Source organism: Elephantulus edwardii, unplaced genomic scaffold (assembly GCF_000299155.1).
Source record: "Elephantulus edwardii isolate Elephantulus edwardi_28Jun2011 unplaced genomic scaffold, EleEdw1.0 scaffold00005, whole genome shotgun sequence".
NCBI lineage: Eukaryota > Metazoa > Chordata > Mammalia > Macroscelidea > Macroscelididae > Elephantulus > Elephantulus edwardii.
In genome coordinates, this window is record NW_006399755.1 from 12,120,458 (window position 1) to 12,138,365 (window position 17,908).

Consider the following 17,908-nt stretch of genomic DNA (forward strand, 5'->3'; position numbering starts at 1 on the left):
AATAAAGCTGCAATAAACATGGATGTGCATATATCTGCTTGGATGTCAGTTATGTCTCTTTGGGGTATATTCTCAGTAGTAGAATTGCTGGATCAAATAGTATCTCTATTTGCAAATTTTTGAGAAAATGCCATACCGCCTTCTACAGTGGTTGCACCATTTTACACTCCCCAAAACAGTAAATAAGGGTTCCAGTTTCTCCACAACATCGCCAGGATTTGTTGCTTACTGTGCTGTTAAATTTTGCTATTCTGACTGGGGTGAGATGATATCTCATAGTTGTTTTGATTTGCATCTCTCTTAGAGCTAGGAATTTTGAACATTTCTTCATGTGCTTGTTGGCCATCTGTCTTCTTTGGTGAAGTGTCTGTTCATATCCTGTGCCCACTTTTCAATTGGATTATTTACCTTTATCTTGTTGTGGTGCTCAAGTATTTTATAAATTCTAGATATAAGTCCCTTATCTGACATGTCATTCCCAAATATTTTTTCCCAGTCTGTGGCTTCCCCTTTTGTCCTGTTGGAGAAGTTATTGGATGTGAATAGGGATTTGATTCTTAGAAGGTCCCATTCATCTATTTTATCTTTTCCTGGTTATAGAGCTCTCTGCCTTTCTAAGCAACATGTCCCCCTCCAGGGAATAGCAACATGCCCCGCTGCTCCCCTCCCCACCTTGGATCCTTGTACATGTTCTACAATAATGATTTTATACAGTATTAGTTCTTATGGGACTGAGTTAGTTCACTTAGCATAATGATTTCCAGTCCCTCCCAAATTAGGTAGTGAGTTACAAAATTATTAAAAAGCATCCTGCTTGCATGTTCAGTCAATCTTAGAGTGCAAGATTTGGTAAAAATTTCAATTTCTTCCTCTTTGGCTCTAGATGCAGGAGCATATGTTTGAATAATAGTTGTATTAACAGGTCTTCCTTTTATGCGTATGTATATATCACCCAAAACGTAGTGTGGGATAGAACGTGAAATTGATTTTTTGACTATGAATACACCACCATTTTTCTTCAGTTTTTCATACCCAGCCCAGGGTATCTGATTCAAGGTGGCCAATGCTAGTCCACATCATCTCACTAATGCGTAGAATATTCACACATTCCATTTCATTTTTTCAGAGTTTCTAGTTTCCCAACATTCAAGCTACATACATTTATTCGATGTTCCAATTATTAAAGGATGCTTGTCTTTCGTTTTCCTTATTCTGATTGACTTCTAATCTGGGCCTGTATAACAGACCTATTTTCTGAAGACAGTTATTTCCTATATCTCAAAAGGGCGACCAGCACGAGGAGTGAGCAAGAAGAGATAGATGGTAAAGTGGAAAAAAAATGCTTTCCTATTTAAAAAAAAATCATTTCTATATGAAGACTTTTAAGGCAAATGTCTGTTCCATATTCCACAATGTTCTAATGCTTACAAGTTTTTCAACAGAGTTCAGTCATAAACATCAATATTACACATTATCGAAGAAGAAGAAGAACTCAAGTTAAATAGAAGGAAAAAAAATAAGTTAAACAAAAGGCACCTCAGAGATGAAATCAACCTAAAATGCTACTAGGCTACACAACCTTAGCTTCATCTACCCGAAGACAAAGGAACGAACTGCTGCCTGGCTACACCAGCACCATTTCTGACAACTGAAGGACCTTGTTAACAAGGGACAGAACTCAGGTTCTTAAACTTACTGGACACAGTCAGCACTTAGTAGACCAGGTGAGAATGAAGAGTTCCTGAGACTGTCATCCTAAAATGCCCTTTAAACCCTGGGCTAAAACATCTGGTGTCACCACTTAGCAAAATAATCAACTGGCACACAAAATAAATGCTATCATTCGTGAGTATGGTGATCCATTAAAAAATGAACACATCACTATGAGATCAAAGGTTTAGTCTAAAGCAAAGACGAGAAGATAAGGAGGGCAGGGAAATGCAATTAATCAGAATATTGACATACTTTAGAAAATATAACAAATGTCATCTATGCAAAAAATGCAAAATGAGAATGTAATTTATTGTGTAAATCTTCACCAAAATCACATTATTATTATTTGGGGAAAAAAGTTCTACTCACTTCTAATCTTGTGTAACAATCAGCAATGAATTTCTTATGTAAAGACACGGAATCCTAAAAAGGAGAGATATGTGGAAATTAAAATTAGCTCTCTGGCAGTTAGATTTCATCATTATTAAGGATAAAACATCAAACAAATCACTTATAGGCATGTTAAGAGTAATACTTTATCAATAAAAATATATTTGTTTAGCTTGTTTTTTTGGTAAAAAAGTATAATACCCACCTTCTTTAATCTAGGATTTAAGTTAATATAACTATAGTTTATAATTAACTGAATAGCTTCATTAGCAATTTCTTCATCAGGTGATTCCATGGCTATCTTCCAAATGAAATCCATTCCTATCAACTCCAGCTTTTCTACATACTGTCCAAAAGGAAAAAAAAAGGAAATGACATCCACAAAAGGGCCACAGAAATGACAATTTTCTACTTACTATCTTGTGAACCCATACTTTTTAAGTTCAATATAAACGAAGGCTATAAAAAGCTAATGACATAATACAACTGACCATTTAAAATTAAACAACCCCTTATTGTTGGTAACAATGTCAGTTGTTAAACCATGGCATTTCAATTAAAACATAAATTTTAGTTATAACCCGATGCAAATCCAACAGCTGTATTTGGAGTTAAATTATTTTAACAAATAAATTTATTTAATGAAAAAAAAAAAAAAGAAGAAGCTACTGACAAATACAACCATTACTATGCTGATATGAGCTATAAAACAAAACACCACCAGCCATAAGAACAACTGGGGACCTCATGCAAATGAGGAGGGGTCTGATTTTCCCCAGGCGTCCTTAAACCCATGCCAGACAGCTATTCAGAAAGACAAGGGAAGCAGAAACTCTGAGTGAGGTGGGCTCTATTCTTTATGACCTTTCTTCACAAGGAAATGCAGTAAACTTGAAGAGGTTAGCAATCTTTGGGCCTCAAGCTGGTCTTCCTAAAGCTTAGTTAGAAATGAGAAGAGGCAGGCCCTGAATGAAACAGATATGGGGGAGGGAAAGCTAGTTCCTTTTGGTTTCTTTTTTTCAGGTGCACAGGTACACATATACATCGTATATATTTTATGGAATCTCATTTTTCGGTTTCATTGATGGTAAAATCTGTGCCATCATTATGACAGAATTGAATATTTGTGAATTACTGGACTTGAAGAATTAAAATCTCAGGGAGAACTGCATGTGGTCTGCATTCACCTACACGTAGAAGGTCACCACACTGGCTGCCCTGAGATCAAACAAAAGAAGCAAACAAAGTGGCTTGAAGAGGGCAGATGGTAAAGCAGTGCCAAGCTGAGGAGGGAGTCCTGAGAAAAGCTACGTCTTCTGTGCAGATGATGGCAGCCAAGGAGAGGTTTGTGCTTTGAAACACATTACTTGTTCTCAACTGTACATGGTGGCGGGATGAGGGAGTGTGCTTGCAGAAGAGCAAGTTTTACCAGAAAATTCAAATTATCTAATTTGACTAGTAAGATGTGATAACAGTACACTTACCAACTGAGCTCCTTGCCTTTTCAATCGATGATCACAGAGATTCACATTTTCAAAAAAAGTCTTAAATAAGTTAAAACCTGAAATTGTAGAGTATCAGTAGAATAAATTAATGCACTCTAAGTTACACAGATAACTAAAAAAATCTCAAAGTTTATAAAAGACCTAAATGTCAAAGTTAAAGCTACAGTAAATACCACCCGTCAGTGCGTTAGAGGACAGGCATTTCTTTCTCATTTCTTAGGAGGTGAGAGACTTTAGCTCTTCCACAGCTCTTAGAAAAATCAGAAATAAAAAATAAAAAAGTTTGGCTTTGTCAGTGTTTCTTGGGAAGCAAGGAGGAGGGAGGTGATGAACTAGACTTAACAAAACCAAGCTTCTGAGTATCAAAGTAAAAAAGCAAACTATAGGATAAGAAATATGGGTCAATCATATATCTGATAAGGAGCAAGTAGCCCAGAATGTATAAAGAATCTAACAACTCCAAATAGAGGCAAATCAACACGAATTTAAAACCAGACATTTCTCCAAGGACCTACAAATGGCCGGTAAGCATGCAGGCATTCAATATTATCAGCCAACAGGGAAAGGCAAATAAAAATGAGATAGTACTTCATATCCATAAGGCTGGCCAGGTTTAAAAAAAAAACAAAAAACAAAACAAAACAAAAAACCCAAACAAGATCATAAACAGAAAAGAAGAAATACTGGTGAATATGTGGGAAAACTAGAATCCTTGTACAATGCTGTTAGAAATGTGAAAGGATTGTTACATGTAAAATGTAAACGTAAGTTTAATGTAAAATGATCTTAGAAAAACAAGTTAGCAATTTATAAAACCAAACAAAGTTACTGGCAATTCCAATTCCAGTGATATACTAAAAACAACAACAACAACAAAAAAACAACAGGGAAAACATATGTCTAGAAAAAAAGGTATATAAAAATATTGATAGCAGCATTATAATAACTGTCAAAAATGAAAAGACATGACTGAAATGCTCATCATCAGATGAACAGAAAAATAAAATGTGGTTTACCCATTCGATATACTAAGTGAAACAATAGAACATGGTATTGATACACAGAAAAATCTTGAAAACTAAGAGAAAGAAGACAGACATTAAAGTCCACAGAGGGACTCCATTCATGTGAACTGTCAGACCAGGCTAATCCCCCGACACAGGAAGCAGAGCAGGAGTCAACACGTGCCAGGGAAGGGGAAAGGTGTTCCCGCGGATGTGCACATTTAACGTTTCTGGTGGGTTTAGTTCTTTGAGGGGCTACGGAGGGCAGGTGTTTGATGGAACTATTTTGGAATTAGATAGTGGGGATGGCTTCCAACTTTGCAACTACATTAAAAACTGTTAAAATGTATACTTTAAAAAAAGATGAACTTTACAGTATGTAAATTACTCGACTAAAGATGTAATTTTAAAAATGACTGAAAAGAGGATTTCTATACCTTGATAAATCCTTACTGTAATGAATCATTTTTTGTACATTTTGGACTTACAGAAAGACAGTTTGGCAATCTGAGCCTCAGCCTGTAAAATTTAAAACAGTCATTTAAAAGGCACTGTTATGTAAAAGGGGATTTGTCTGTGCACATAAATGTAAGCATACATTGTCATGTCCCTGTACACATAAGAAAAAGTCAGAAAGGAGATTCCAAACTTGTCAGTCATTTCTGAGTGGGGTTAGAAAAAGTTTCTACTGGAAAGAATAGAAAAACCACCTGAAGGCTTTTCCCTACCATTCATCGTGATCTCATAGGACTCCAACTTAAGAATTTTCTCCTTGAAGAGCTGCTGCTGCACGTCACTCTCGAGATCATGCTGCCCTTTTGTAAACCATTCAAAACACATCTGTGGATTCAGACCAACATTCCCCAATCATTAAATACATTTCAAGCAACCACATACAACTCACTGGGGAAGGCAAGTGACTACATCAGCATTTCTACAAGCCAAACAACACTTAAAACCGAAATGGACTGCAGAGCTCAAGGAAGCAGTAGCAGTCTTGGCCCCTGAAATGGAGAAAAACCTTTCACTGAGTTTTATATGTGAACGTTTTCATTACTATTTATTAGGGCTTATTCTGTGCCAGGCATCCTGCCAGCCACTGTCACAAATGTGAAGACTTTCAACAATCCTATGAAGTGGTTAATAATACACTGTAAAAGGAGATGAGGAAGAGAGACTGACTGGTAGAGAATGTCAAAGGAGGCATTTTCTTCCTAGTCTGACAGTGTCCAGGGATCTAAGGATATTTTTAATAATGTTTACAGACACTGATTCTCTTTTAGTGTTACTGGGGCATATAACCACACATAGGTTATTTAAAAGATTTCTGCTGGCAAATAAAAAATCAATCTATGGGAAGGAGAATAATTAAAATGTGCACCTAAAGTTTTTCAACTATATTCTGTTAACTTCATTTATCCAGAATGACATAAAAATCCTGATAATTCATACATTTATCTATATACATTATATAAAATATGCTGATGTTTTAATAGATATGTGTACTTATAAAAAGAGTTTAGAAATGAAGATGTGAGAAATACACAAAAAAGGGAGACATTTAACTTTCACAACTTCCTCACTGTTTCAACACCACTCTCTTCTTACCTCTCTATCTAATTCACAAACATCTTGGCCGGTCACAAGGCATTCCCAGATTTCCTTGGCACGATTCCAACCCAGATACAGAGTAGCTTCTTGTAAGAAAAACGCCAGAAATTTTAGATGTGCCTCTAAATACTGCAAAAAGAAATAATGTTACTTAGTTAACTCTAGGCATTCATACCTATAAAGCAAATTTTTTTCAAAACCAAAACGTCAACATTTTAGAAATCATTCTGATTAATTTTTTTTTTCAAATAACATAAGGTTAAGTAAAGGTGAGGAAATGCTTCCAATAGGTGACAGTCAAACACCAGTAGGTATTAAGAAGCTATTTCACACCCATTGTAAATGCAGTTGATTTCAGATGTTAATAAAATGTAATTTTAAAATTCACAGTTGGAGAGTTTCAACTTTTTTTTTTAAAAGAAATAATAACTCATTACTGCTGTGTTGGAACTGACTCATAGCTAACCCTCCAGTGGGTTTTTGGGGACTATTCATCACATGGGAAGAGACTGCCCATCTTTCTCCCATAGAGCTGATGGTGGATTTGAATCTTTTTTGGTTAGCAGTGAAATTCCTTTTGGACTACACCACCAGACCTCCCTTAAAGGAATAATGTTCAATTAATGAAAAACAAGATTCACTACCCATAGATTTATAATTTCAGATCAACAATAGAAAAGTAGTTTCTTTTTATTATGCTATTATTATGTAACTCTTGGGTAATTTACTCAGAGATTTAGCTTTACATATAATTTTTCCAAAACTTTATTTTGAAGTCATTAGAGTCAAGATACACAACTGCTCCATTACTATAAAGCTACTTTATACTACTTTATAACCATACCCAACAAGTATTAATTTATACTTTAAGTGTTTAAAGGTCAAACGAATGCTGGAAATTGTGATACAAAAACACAGTGCCTGCTTGGAATATACCCTGAGAAAATGAGAACTGAGGCACAAACGGAGACTTGTACACCAATGTTCATAGCAGTGTTATTCACCATCATGAGACCATGGAAACAGTCAGATGTCCAACCATAATCAAGTAGACTGAGAAATTATGGTACATTCACGCAATGGAATACTACATAGCATGCAGGAGCAATGTTCTGTAAATTACTACCTAACATTGGAGGAACTGGAAAGCATTATGCTGAGTGAACTCAGTCCCACAAAGACAAATACTGTATAAAACCATTATTGTTGAATGAGTATGAAGATCCAAGAGGGGCAGGGGTATGGTAGTAGCAGAGGGTTAAGAATGTGTGGCAGTGGAGGGGATTAATCACAGGGTTGTACACTTTGATGGGGAGAGTGAGGGAAATTAGAAAAATCTGGTCTGAAAAACAAGGTATTTGAATTTTGTAAACAAACTTGTATAAAAATAAAAATCAAAACACAGTGCCTGATACCTCCCGGTAAGTGTAACGGCCATCCACTAGGGTCGAACCGGTGAGTCCTCCAGGTCCAGCCACAGCTGCTGCAAGTCGATGGCAAGCAATCAAACTTCCAGTTACTAATTTGACTATTTCAAAATTTTTCTTCAAATCTTGAATAATGCTCTTGGCAAAACAACAAAAATAAAAGTGGCATGAGAATTTGCAGTTACTTTCTTGGTTTCATAGTATAACTTCTATTATACAATGTTATCCCAGGTAAAGAATGGCAAGCAAGGATTTCCTTACTCAAAACTAATCTCGTTATAGATATTTACTAAAGAATTAATAAGCTTCTCTGCTTTTTGTACTTAAAAAAAAAACTTATGTTTTTTAAAATGTCTTTTGAAAGAACAATTTCATTTCTGGTAAACTTTTCCAGCTCTTTCTTACAAATGTTTTACACGGAAGAAGCTCTCGCTCCTTAAAAATTATCCTCTTACAATGAAAGCCATTTTCTGTATCTTTACAATCAGATTTGTAACATACCATCTTAACCTTTAAAAATGGTCTTATTATTTTAATAAGTAAAGGAAATGAAAAAGGGGCATATCAAAAGAATAATTCAATAGAAATTAAAAGAGAGTAACATTCAAATTTAAAGCTCTTAAATAATGTAAATCCACTATAATAATAACAACCATAAAACTTAATGGTATCTATAAATTTAGCAATTTTAGTCTGTTCTGGTATTATAAAAGATCATATTACTAATTGTTTAATACTCAAATACAGCTGCACTCTTACCTTGTCTTGCTTTTGATAGGTTTGTTTTATAAATGAGCGGGTAATTTCATGGAGCTGACGCAAAGCTGGTACCACCCATACAAACTGAGGATTATTAAGCTGAGATGACTAGAGTTAAAAAGAAGTTACATTAATTAAATTCAGAAATAAGTGGCAGGCTAAATTTATTAGCTATAAAAAAATTACCAAGTCAATTAGGTTTTATTATTATACATTCTATTATTTTTCTCTTCACATAGCTCAATTATAGCTTATCTTCATGCACTCATAATTCAGTCTTCAACTTCTTACTCTGCATGCAATTTCCTAAGGCCAAGAACTGCAAACAGGAGTGGATGTGAAATGACAGTAAATGTACAGGGATACATCAGCAAAAAACAGACAACAAAGAATTAGCAACTTCAGAGGATAGATTAAGTAGCACAGGCTGCTAAGACATGTTGACATAAATAAAATAAACTGAATGCAAAAGCTTAACTTGGATAATGCTGAACTTGCTGGAAAGTAAAGTGGAATAAAAATAGGGTTTTTTATAATTATATGATTAAGATACCAATGATATGATCAAGATACCGATAGTGGCCTAAATATTAAAGAAGTATTCACAATTTCTTTGCCTTTCTGAATGAAAACAATTTCACAGGAGGCATTTCTACTTTTTTAAATGTATTGTAGCCACTTTATACTTATACTGTATTTTATAACTTTCAAAGCATTTTCAAGTATGTCTGAAAATGGAAGATGATGTCTTCATAGTTACAGACCTACAAAGTCTAATGTTCACACAATACTCTAAAATGAGAAATTTCAGTAAACAGTTTTGAAATTAGATTTTGTACTATACGTCATTAATCAATTATTCTTTGTAACTAAAACAACTGAATAAAAGCTTGCCTCTAACATTCTTTAAAAGGTTATGTTTTCTTTTTAAAATCCTTTTTGTGAAGTCTTTCTGCAAGATCAGGATGCCTGGTTTTGGCCGACAGGTGAAAGGACCAGAGTTCGATGCCTTTTTGCAGAAAAACAACTGCCATAAATAAATATGTAAACAAGAGAGAGCTAATGCCAAAACTTTCTTTGCCTCAAAGTAATTAACCAATAATTTAGCAAATACTCTCTTTCCTGGATTGTATGACCCAGGTTTTACAAATTTTAACATTTTTAAAATGGACTCTTCTTGTAATTATGTCAAAAGAGATTTATTAGTCACTAAGCATAGGAATAGCTTTTTTATATAGATGTCCTTACCTGAATAGGTGTAACCTTAGCTGTGTACAAAAGCCGTTTCTTTGTTTCTCTCTCATTCCTGTTATTACTTAGCACAGGTAACACCAAATAAGGACAGATTTTTAACTTAAATTTAGACCAAATTGCTACTTAGGGTGTTATTAAAAAGACTACACTTATCATGTAGCATTGACTTGGCTGTCAACTAAACAAAGCATAACTTCAGAAAATGGCCAAAAATCTCTGACTAATTTTTCAAAGTCAAGAGATGCTGACGGTGACAGAATATATTTATTAATGGTTATCTCACTTGGCTCTAAATGTCCCTTTGTCCAACGGTGCAAATGAACTCAAAAGAAGTTGCTTAACTTCTAGTATGTATAACTTAACGAAGGTATAGAAGTTTGAGTTTCCGGAATGAGTACAAGCACACAGAACTTCATTTCCTTCAACATGCTTCAAAATGATACACTCAATTTTAATGTTTTCAAAAAGTTCAAGCATTACACAATAGATGCTGAAAAGCAGTAGGACACAGTGAAGCTGTGCTTTACAGGGGAAAAGGAAACTTGGACTGGACCTGGCTATGATGCTAAGGAAATGGTATGCAGTTGTATGGGTTAATATCATCTACGACTGATGGGTGAATGACAATATATGGTTTCTGAAAACTTGTCAAATTTGCGATACTTGCTGCAATCATTGGCATCTTAAAATCAGAGAAGGAAAGTGTAAAGGTCAACTACTTGAGACTCACTAGAATATTTTTACTAAAATAAAAAGGTTTCAAACTCGAAGGCTAAAATCCAAACTAGGACCTTCCAAAAGGATTATAAAAATTAGGATGTAAACATAAACCCTTTAGCAGTAAGTAAGCATATTAAAAAATATTATGACCAGTCATTCAATTATGGCCAAATATTTTTATTTAACATTGAAAATTATCCTTTGAAGGTAACTCATTAGATAATAAAATGAAATAAAAATTAGTATAAAATTAGAATTTCAGAACTGTAATTAAAATGTTTCAAAATTTAGCAAGCAGAAAGATGTCACTTATTCCATCTTATATATTACCTTATGCTTAAATTATTCCCCTCGAATTACAGAAGGGATGACGAAAACACCAAAAATGTAGCTATGAAAATGAGCATATCTGATAATGACGAGTTGAGATTTCACATGTAAAAGTTAATGGGATGTCCAAATCAGACTCTTAAAATTAACATGAAACCTTAAAGGTCAGCTGGCTTAGCCTGTAAACCTATGCAAATCCATCTCAGCTCGTCTTTACTAAATGGCCAACTAGCTTACTATTTCCAGTCATGAGTGACCCCACTGCCATAGGAGGCAATGCATCCTATCTACATCCTGATTTTAAAGAGCTCATTTCTCTATCATACTGAAATGTGCCCCTGCAACTTCTTAGGAGATACAGAGTATGCAGAACAAAATTTCTCTATAAAAGTCCTCCACGTATGGGAGGAAACCTTTCAAGTTCCTTCATCTCAGTGCTGAACAGGCCCACTTCCTCATCTGTCTTGTTTGCCCAGTTGCAGTCATCTAGCTAGACCCAAAGCATAATTGTTTTACAATGAGGAAAAATTTTAATGTATTTCCTCCTGTGCCAACATCACTGTGAAACTGTATTGAGGGTATCTTACTACTTTTACCTTCATTTCTATGTTTTGGCAAGCAGAGGCCACTTGTCTATGGATAAGGAATATGCTAGTGTCTTTCTAGGGTGAAGCGGAGGTAGATAAGAGGAAGGGAACCAACAAATAGAGAGCCTGCCAGGCACTGGGGTATGTAGTCTTAAGATAACTAAAAAAAATGCAAACACTAACTGAGTAAAATAATTTTTTGTTGTTGTTTAGTCATTTTCTTTTGGGGGGGGTATGAGTACAATTAAACTTTTTAACTGAAGGGGGGAAAAAAGAAGTGCAAAAAGAGGGAAAGGGTTGGGGTAGACAGTGGGAGGTATAAAGAAAGCAAAGGAAAAAGGACCAAGGGAACCAAGGGTATCCTGGCAGAATCTACAGAAATAAAGAATTTCTGAACACAACAGTGGAACTCGGGAATTTTAAGAGTGTCAAAAGCAGAGGGAAGGGGAATCAGTTGGGGAAATAGAGGCAGCTGAGGGTGGGAGGGGAGTAAGAGGTGGGTGATCTTGTCTTACCCTTTGCTTAGTTTCTGTGTAGCCTGGCAGGGAGACATAATCCCCAGTCAGCCCACCTTGCTGCCTGGCAGGAAAGGGCATAGCATAGAAAAACACCTTTAGTGGCAGTATATAATCCACCCCCTTGCCTGGAGTCATATCCAGGGGGCTCTGATCTCCCCACTGCCCCCCTGCAGCAACGTGAACTTTAAGAGAGCACCATCAAAGTACTCAGTTAATGGAAAATGTGCTCTAGAAATGCAAGACATTATTATTTGGAATGAAATGATGGCACACCAGAATTTCTTTACTGGCAGCAGTGGGGAAATAAAAAGAATGGAAAAAAAACAATTATTTATTTATTAAAAAGGGAAGGATATTCAAGTCTTACAAAATGACTCCAAAATTTCCCTATGACTTTCCGAAAAGTTTTGTATAAAACAACAGACATGAGTGAAGTGACTGCAAAGAGAAGCAACAGAGATGCAGTGATGCTCGTGGCTAGAAGTGCTAAGTAACGCTTAGCTACAACAAAGAAGGAAGAGAGAAGGCCAGAGAGGAGCTTCTGGTGCCAAAAGCCTTTTCCCTAGAGGGAGGGAAAAGTCTCTTGAGCTGTGTGTGACCTTCACGTCTATAAAGAAATATATCTGATATTGAGAAGAAAAGACCATTTGCTACAGATATCTTCTTTCCTCTTTTCTCCCAGGACCTAAAATGCCTTTTATGATTTTGGATGAGTTTTAACCATAAAGATAGAGGCTTTTAAGGCACCTGAATCATGAGCTAAGAAAACTGGAAAAATTCAAATTGTATCTGAGTAGAAAGAAAGCAATGTTGCTGAACTAAAGGAGTCCTCACAACATGAACTTTGGCAGTTCCAGTTTGTGAACGAGTTTCAAAAGCTCTAAAATCTTGTTTATATGTAGAAAACTCACTTGATCAAATTTTCAATGTCAAAAACATCAAACACAAAGTCCTGAAATGCCCCAACTAGACTTTATGACGAACTGTAACCAAAATGAATAAAAGCCATCAAATCACCAAAGACTCTTCGTAAGAACTGAAAGAGTCTCTGAAACAGTGAAAATGAGTCAGCAGTACTCAAGATCCTTTAAGAGGCTTATTATCGGGAGCCAAGGTATATATATGTGACCAACGAAATGACTGAGGTACTAGCTATTTTACCAAGAAAACTCTTGTGTTAATAGAACATTTGGAAACGGGACTCCCCCTGACTTCTGGGCTGCAAATCTAGTTGGAGCACTCTGAAGTATGAGTGTGAGGAGGAGGAGGATGCTGCGACTAGGGCAGCTGCAACCATGGAAGCACATTCTGTCCCACTGGACTGACTGGCCGCTGTGATCACCCCCTCTCATAGGAGAGACGTGAAGTTTAAGGACTTGGAGCAATAAAAGGGCTGTAATCATTATCGTCCATTATTAAGCATCAGTTCAAAGGACAGTCCATACGTCCACTGGGACCTGCAGGTCAGAGCTCTGAAGGGCAGACCTTCCATAGCACCACTTCCAATCACTACCCAAACCCACCTTGTAAAACTGAGACCCAGCAACATTCGGTAACTCTTGCCTAAAGAATTAACTTTAAAAACAGGTCTGACACTTACACTCAAACTACTACTTTGCATCAGTCCCAAGCTAACCCACTTCCCTTTTCCCTCCCTTTTAACTCTGTGATTGTGCCTCCATTCCCTCCAGTAGGTCCTATAGTTATTCAGAATCCACTGTACTTATTAAATAAAATTGCGTATGCTTTGGATTTCCAGGAGAAAATATAAAGCTTATGGTCTTTACATTTCACAAAAAGACAACTTTTTGAATGTGACCTTGGAAATTTTCTCTCCTTTGAGTCATAACTACGTGAGTTTTGAATAAAAAAGCTTAGGCCATAAATAAATAAACAAACATTAAAGCTGTATCTGAGTATTACCGTATGAAACACTAAAAAATGGTAACTTTAAAATCAGGATGCAATGCAGGAAAGTGAGTTGTTAAACTAGTATACATTGAACTTGATTTCATCTGCAAATTCTTACCTTGAATCCATCTTTCTTGTTTTTATCCAAACTTGACCATTCTCCAGGCTAGAAATGCATTTAAAGAGAAATGTAAACGACTTGGTAAAAGCAGTATAATTTCACAATCTTCAGACTCTATGTAAGAACTTGTATAAGATGGTATTTAGCTTAGTTTACCTAATGAAGAGGAAGTTATCGTGGCTCTAATTACTCAGACAGGGCAGCTTAGTCCATATAGGGTTTTGATGCTAAACTGTAAGTCAAGCCTCTCTGGTGGTGTGAATTCACCAGTGACTCTGAGGGAAAAAGATGGACAATCTCTTCCCATGTGATTTATGTCCAAGAAACAGCTGAAGGGTCAGCTATGAGTCGCCTCCAGACTCGGCAGCAATGAGGGAGTGAGAATTACTCAGGCAGTACTTTTGCTCTGACAAAAAAATTGGTAAACTGACCCTTTTAATATCTTCTATGCACTTGATGATGTAGCTCTTCTTGATTGTTTCTTTCACTGCATATGCGTCACTAAGGATTGTCAGGTGCTCGTCCAAGGCTTGCTGAATGAGGCTGCTAGGCAGGGTGGGCAGATGAGCCAGTTCCCAAAGCACATCTAACACCTACAATTACAACACAGATGCTGAGCCAACCAGAGGGCAAAAGAAAGAACCTGAAACATTTATAGCTAGAAAAATCCACTTGATTCTCTTGCCTTTCCAGAAGTGGTTTCAAAACGAGCTTCCCGGCCTATTCGTCCTATGAGGCTCAACAGCTTCTGTCTCACCCTATCACTCTCTATCTCCCAGCTCTGTGGAATGGAAGACAAGACACAGAATTGGCTCACCATGTGATTTTACCAACTGCCAAAACAAGCAAAAACATTCATTCAAATGCTGCTAATGTGGTGTCCCCAGGTGGTATGAATGGTGCTCTACTAGTAGCCAAAGGCTGGCAGTTTAAATCAATTCACGGGTGCCTGGAAAGACAGGTCTGAAGATTTGCCTCTGAACACTCACAGCCTTGTAAACCCTACGGAGCAGATCTCTACACCAACAGGGTTACCATAACTCAGAATCTAGTTAACAGCAATTTAGAGGTGAGGAGAAATCCCCCCAAATGAACTTATTTCAGTAAAATTTAACAGAAAGCAATTCTGATTGAATACATACCTTCTGAATGAGAACAAACAAATGATTAAGCTGATCTGAGTTAAATTTCACAGCTGCTGCAGCAATAATGGTATGAATATTCTCAATCACGGTGGATGATTGTCCTGACTAGAAAAGGAGACAGTGGGAAAAAGTTAAACACCTACGTCTTTTCCCTGGCTCCGTACAGAAGTAAAAGAAAAGGAGGGAGGGGAAGCAAAATCAGTAAGTTTTTATATTATTGAGCATGCATTGTGGGATAATACTGGCAAGATTAAATGAAGCAACCATTATTAACAATTATCACTGGCCTTGTTTAAATTCCCATTATCCTTAAATCTTTCTGCCAATATAATTATTACAACCTGACCCCCCACCAAAAAAAAAAACAAACCCCAAACTAAAATATAGGACAATTCTACTCACTTTTTGGCATTTGGTAAAGAATCCTATGGGCCTAACTTAAAGTATAATCTGCCTCATTTTATTTGCTGATAAGTACTCTGTGACTTCAATTAATATCTTTCCCATGTTCAGTAAATTTCAGACTCATAGCCTCAATCAAGGGATCTTTACGCCCCACCACTTGCCATGTGAGAGACTTGAAAGAAGGCCATTTTTAACCTAAATTCTACAAGTACTTGCAGGGTACCTCTACACGATGATGTAGTAGGGCTATACCGCACACACACGGTCTGTAATTGCCAATCTGACATGGGCTCACAACTTTGACTCACCAAAGAACATTGTAAGAGGGTATTCAAGTAAAGCACTACAGGACGTGGAACTATTTTCTTACAGTCCCATAACCAGCCTTCTTTAGTCTGCTCTCTAACTGCTGGGCCAGGGTCTGCAAACTGCATTCTCCAAACTTCTGTTAGCTTCTTACAGTTATGTGCTGCACTGCTTGGATACAGGAAGTAGGAGGAAGAACCACTGTGGCTAGATTGTCTTAAGACAGTGGATAGAAGTGTTAACATTTGAGGTAGTGATTCTAGAAGCTCTGTAGGCACTGGCACCTCTTCTGGCATTTCTAGAACACTCAGCATGAAATTTAGCAGCAATTTAATATTCTATTACCTTCCTGTCTATCTTATAAGTTCCTTGATGGGGAAGTCTACGTGCGGGTTAAACAATATATAAAATATATAATTACTATTTTTTTAGGACAAAAAGTTAAATATCAATAATTTTATATGGTTTTAGAGCCTTGCATATTGCAGACAATTAATAAATGTTTGCTAAATAATGGAATTCTACTAATAAGATGATAAAAGTAAAGATAGCAAATACATTATCTTTTACCCACAGAATTTAATAAGTATCTTGTACCAAATGCCAGGCAAAATGCTATTGTTTTATGTGTCACTGAGTTGCCTGTGACTTTTAGAAACTCTATGGACAGTAGCTCTGAATCCTGCCCCATCCTGAGCCAGTCTCACCAACTCCAATAATACTTCAACTGCTCAATACCCATCTCATCCGGGGTCTTCCTCTCCTGCACTGCCCATCCACCCTTCCAAACATTATGTCTTCTCCAAGGACTGGTCACTCCTGGGTACATGCCCAAAGTATGCAAGACAGAGCCTCAAATTCTTGCCTCCAAGAAGAAACTTGGATTTCACCCTCTCCAAGATCTGTTTGTTCTCTTGGTAGTCCGTGGTATGTACAAAACTCATCTCCACCACCACAACTCAAAATCACCAATTTTTCTTTGGTCATTCTTAGTGATTGTCTAGCTTTCTGATGCATGGCAAGTAATTGTGAAGACCATGGCCTGGATCAGGTGCACCTTAGTCTCAAGACTGACATCATTGCTCTTTGGCACTTTGGTCTCTCACTTCCCAAATGCAATTCATCTTTTGATTTGCTGACTGCTGGTGCTAAGAGTGTTGACTGTGGACTCAAGTAAGCTGAAATTGTTAACAAGCCCAATCTCTTCTCTATCTATTGTGGTACTGCCAATTGGCCCAGTGGTGAGAATTTTTGTCTTCTTGATGTTGAGCTTCAATCCATATTGAAAACTATAGTCCTCCTCAGTTTTAGCAAGCAAGGTAGTATCATCTGCATAATCCAGGTTGTTGATGAGTCTTTCTCCAATCCTGGTGTTACCTTCTTCCTCACAAACTTCAGCTTCTCAAATAATCTGTTTCACGTACAGATCGAAAGGTATGAAGACAGGACACATTCCTGATACATTCCTTTCCTGATTTTGAACCATAAAGTGTTTCCTTGCTCTGTTCTCAGGACTGCTTTCTGATCCAAGTATAGGTTTTGCATGAGCACAATTAAGTGTTCAGGGACTCCCATTATTTTCAAGACTAGCCACAATTTTTTGTGATCCACACAAATGCCTTTGCATAGTCAATGAAACAGAGATAAACACTCCTATGATATTTTGCTTTCAGCCAAGATCCATCTGACAAGGTGATGATGTCTCTAGTGTTATGGCCTCTTCTAAATTCAGCTTGTACTTCTGGTAGTTCTTTGCCAATGTACTGTTTCAGTTGTTTCTGGATAATCTTCAATAGGATTTTCCTTGCATGTGATATGAATGGTATTTTCCAATAATTTCTATACTCTGTTGGGTCACCTTTTTTTTGGAATGGGAATAAATATGGGTCTCTTCCAGTCAGCTGGCCAGGCAGCTTTCCTCCCAATTTCTTGGCACGAGCTGGTGAGAATATTCAGGGCAGCCATTTGTTTGTTGAAATATGTCAACTGGTATTCCATCAATTTCTTGGGATTTGTGTTTTGCCTATTCATTCCTTCAGAGCAGCTTGAACTTCTTCATCAGCATTGCCTCTTCCTGATCATATGTTTCATGAAATTTTTCTGTATTACCCAGTTCTTTTAGGTATAGTGATGCTGGGTATTCCTTTCATCGTCTTTAATGCTTCCTGGAGCATTCAATATTCCGCCATGACATCTTCCCCC

The 17,908-nt window shown here is 36.8% G+C and overlaps 1 protein-coding gene across 1 annotated transcript in view; it reads right to left on the minus strand.

The window, feature by feature from the left end:
- Positions 1-17,908, minus strand: part of USP24 (ubiquitin specific peptidase 24) — a 181,128-nt gene that overhangs the window by 82,500 nt on the left and 80,720 nt on the right. Inside the window, exons 13-23 of the mRNA XM_006879725.1 lie at positions 14,993-15,100; positions 14,536-14,631; positions 14,282-14,443; positions 13,848-13,895; positions 8,410-8,517; positions 7,639-7,788; positions 6,221-6,352; positions 5,341-5,452; positions 3,588-3,664; positions 2,309-2,449; positions 2,083-2,136 (exon numbers count right to left, since the gene is read on the minus strand). Of these exons, the coding sequence (XP_006879787.1) occupies positions 2,083-2,136; positions 2,309-2,449; positions 3,588-3,664; positions 5,341-5,452; positions 6,221-6,352; positions 7,639-7,788; positions 8,410-8,517; positions 13,848-13,895; positions 14,282-14,443; positions 14,536-14,631; positions 14,993-15,100 (1,188 nt within the window). The remainder of the gene's footprint in view (positions 1-2,082; positions 2,137-2,308; positions 2,450-3,587; positions 3,665-5,340; positions 5,453-6,220; positions 6,353-7,638; positions 7,789-8,409; positions 8,518-13,847; positions 13,896-14,281; positions 14,444-14,535; positions 14,632-14,992; positions 15,101-17,908) is intronic.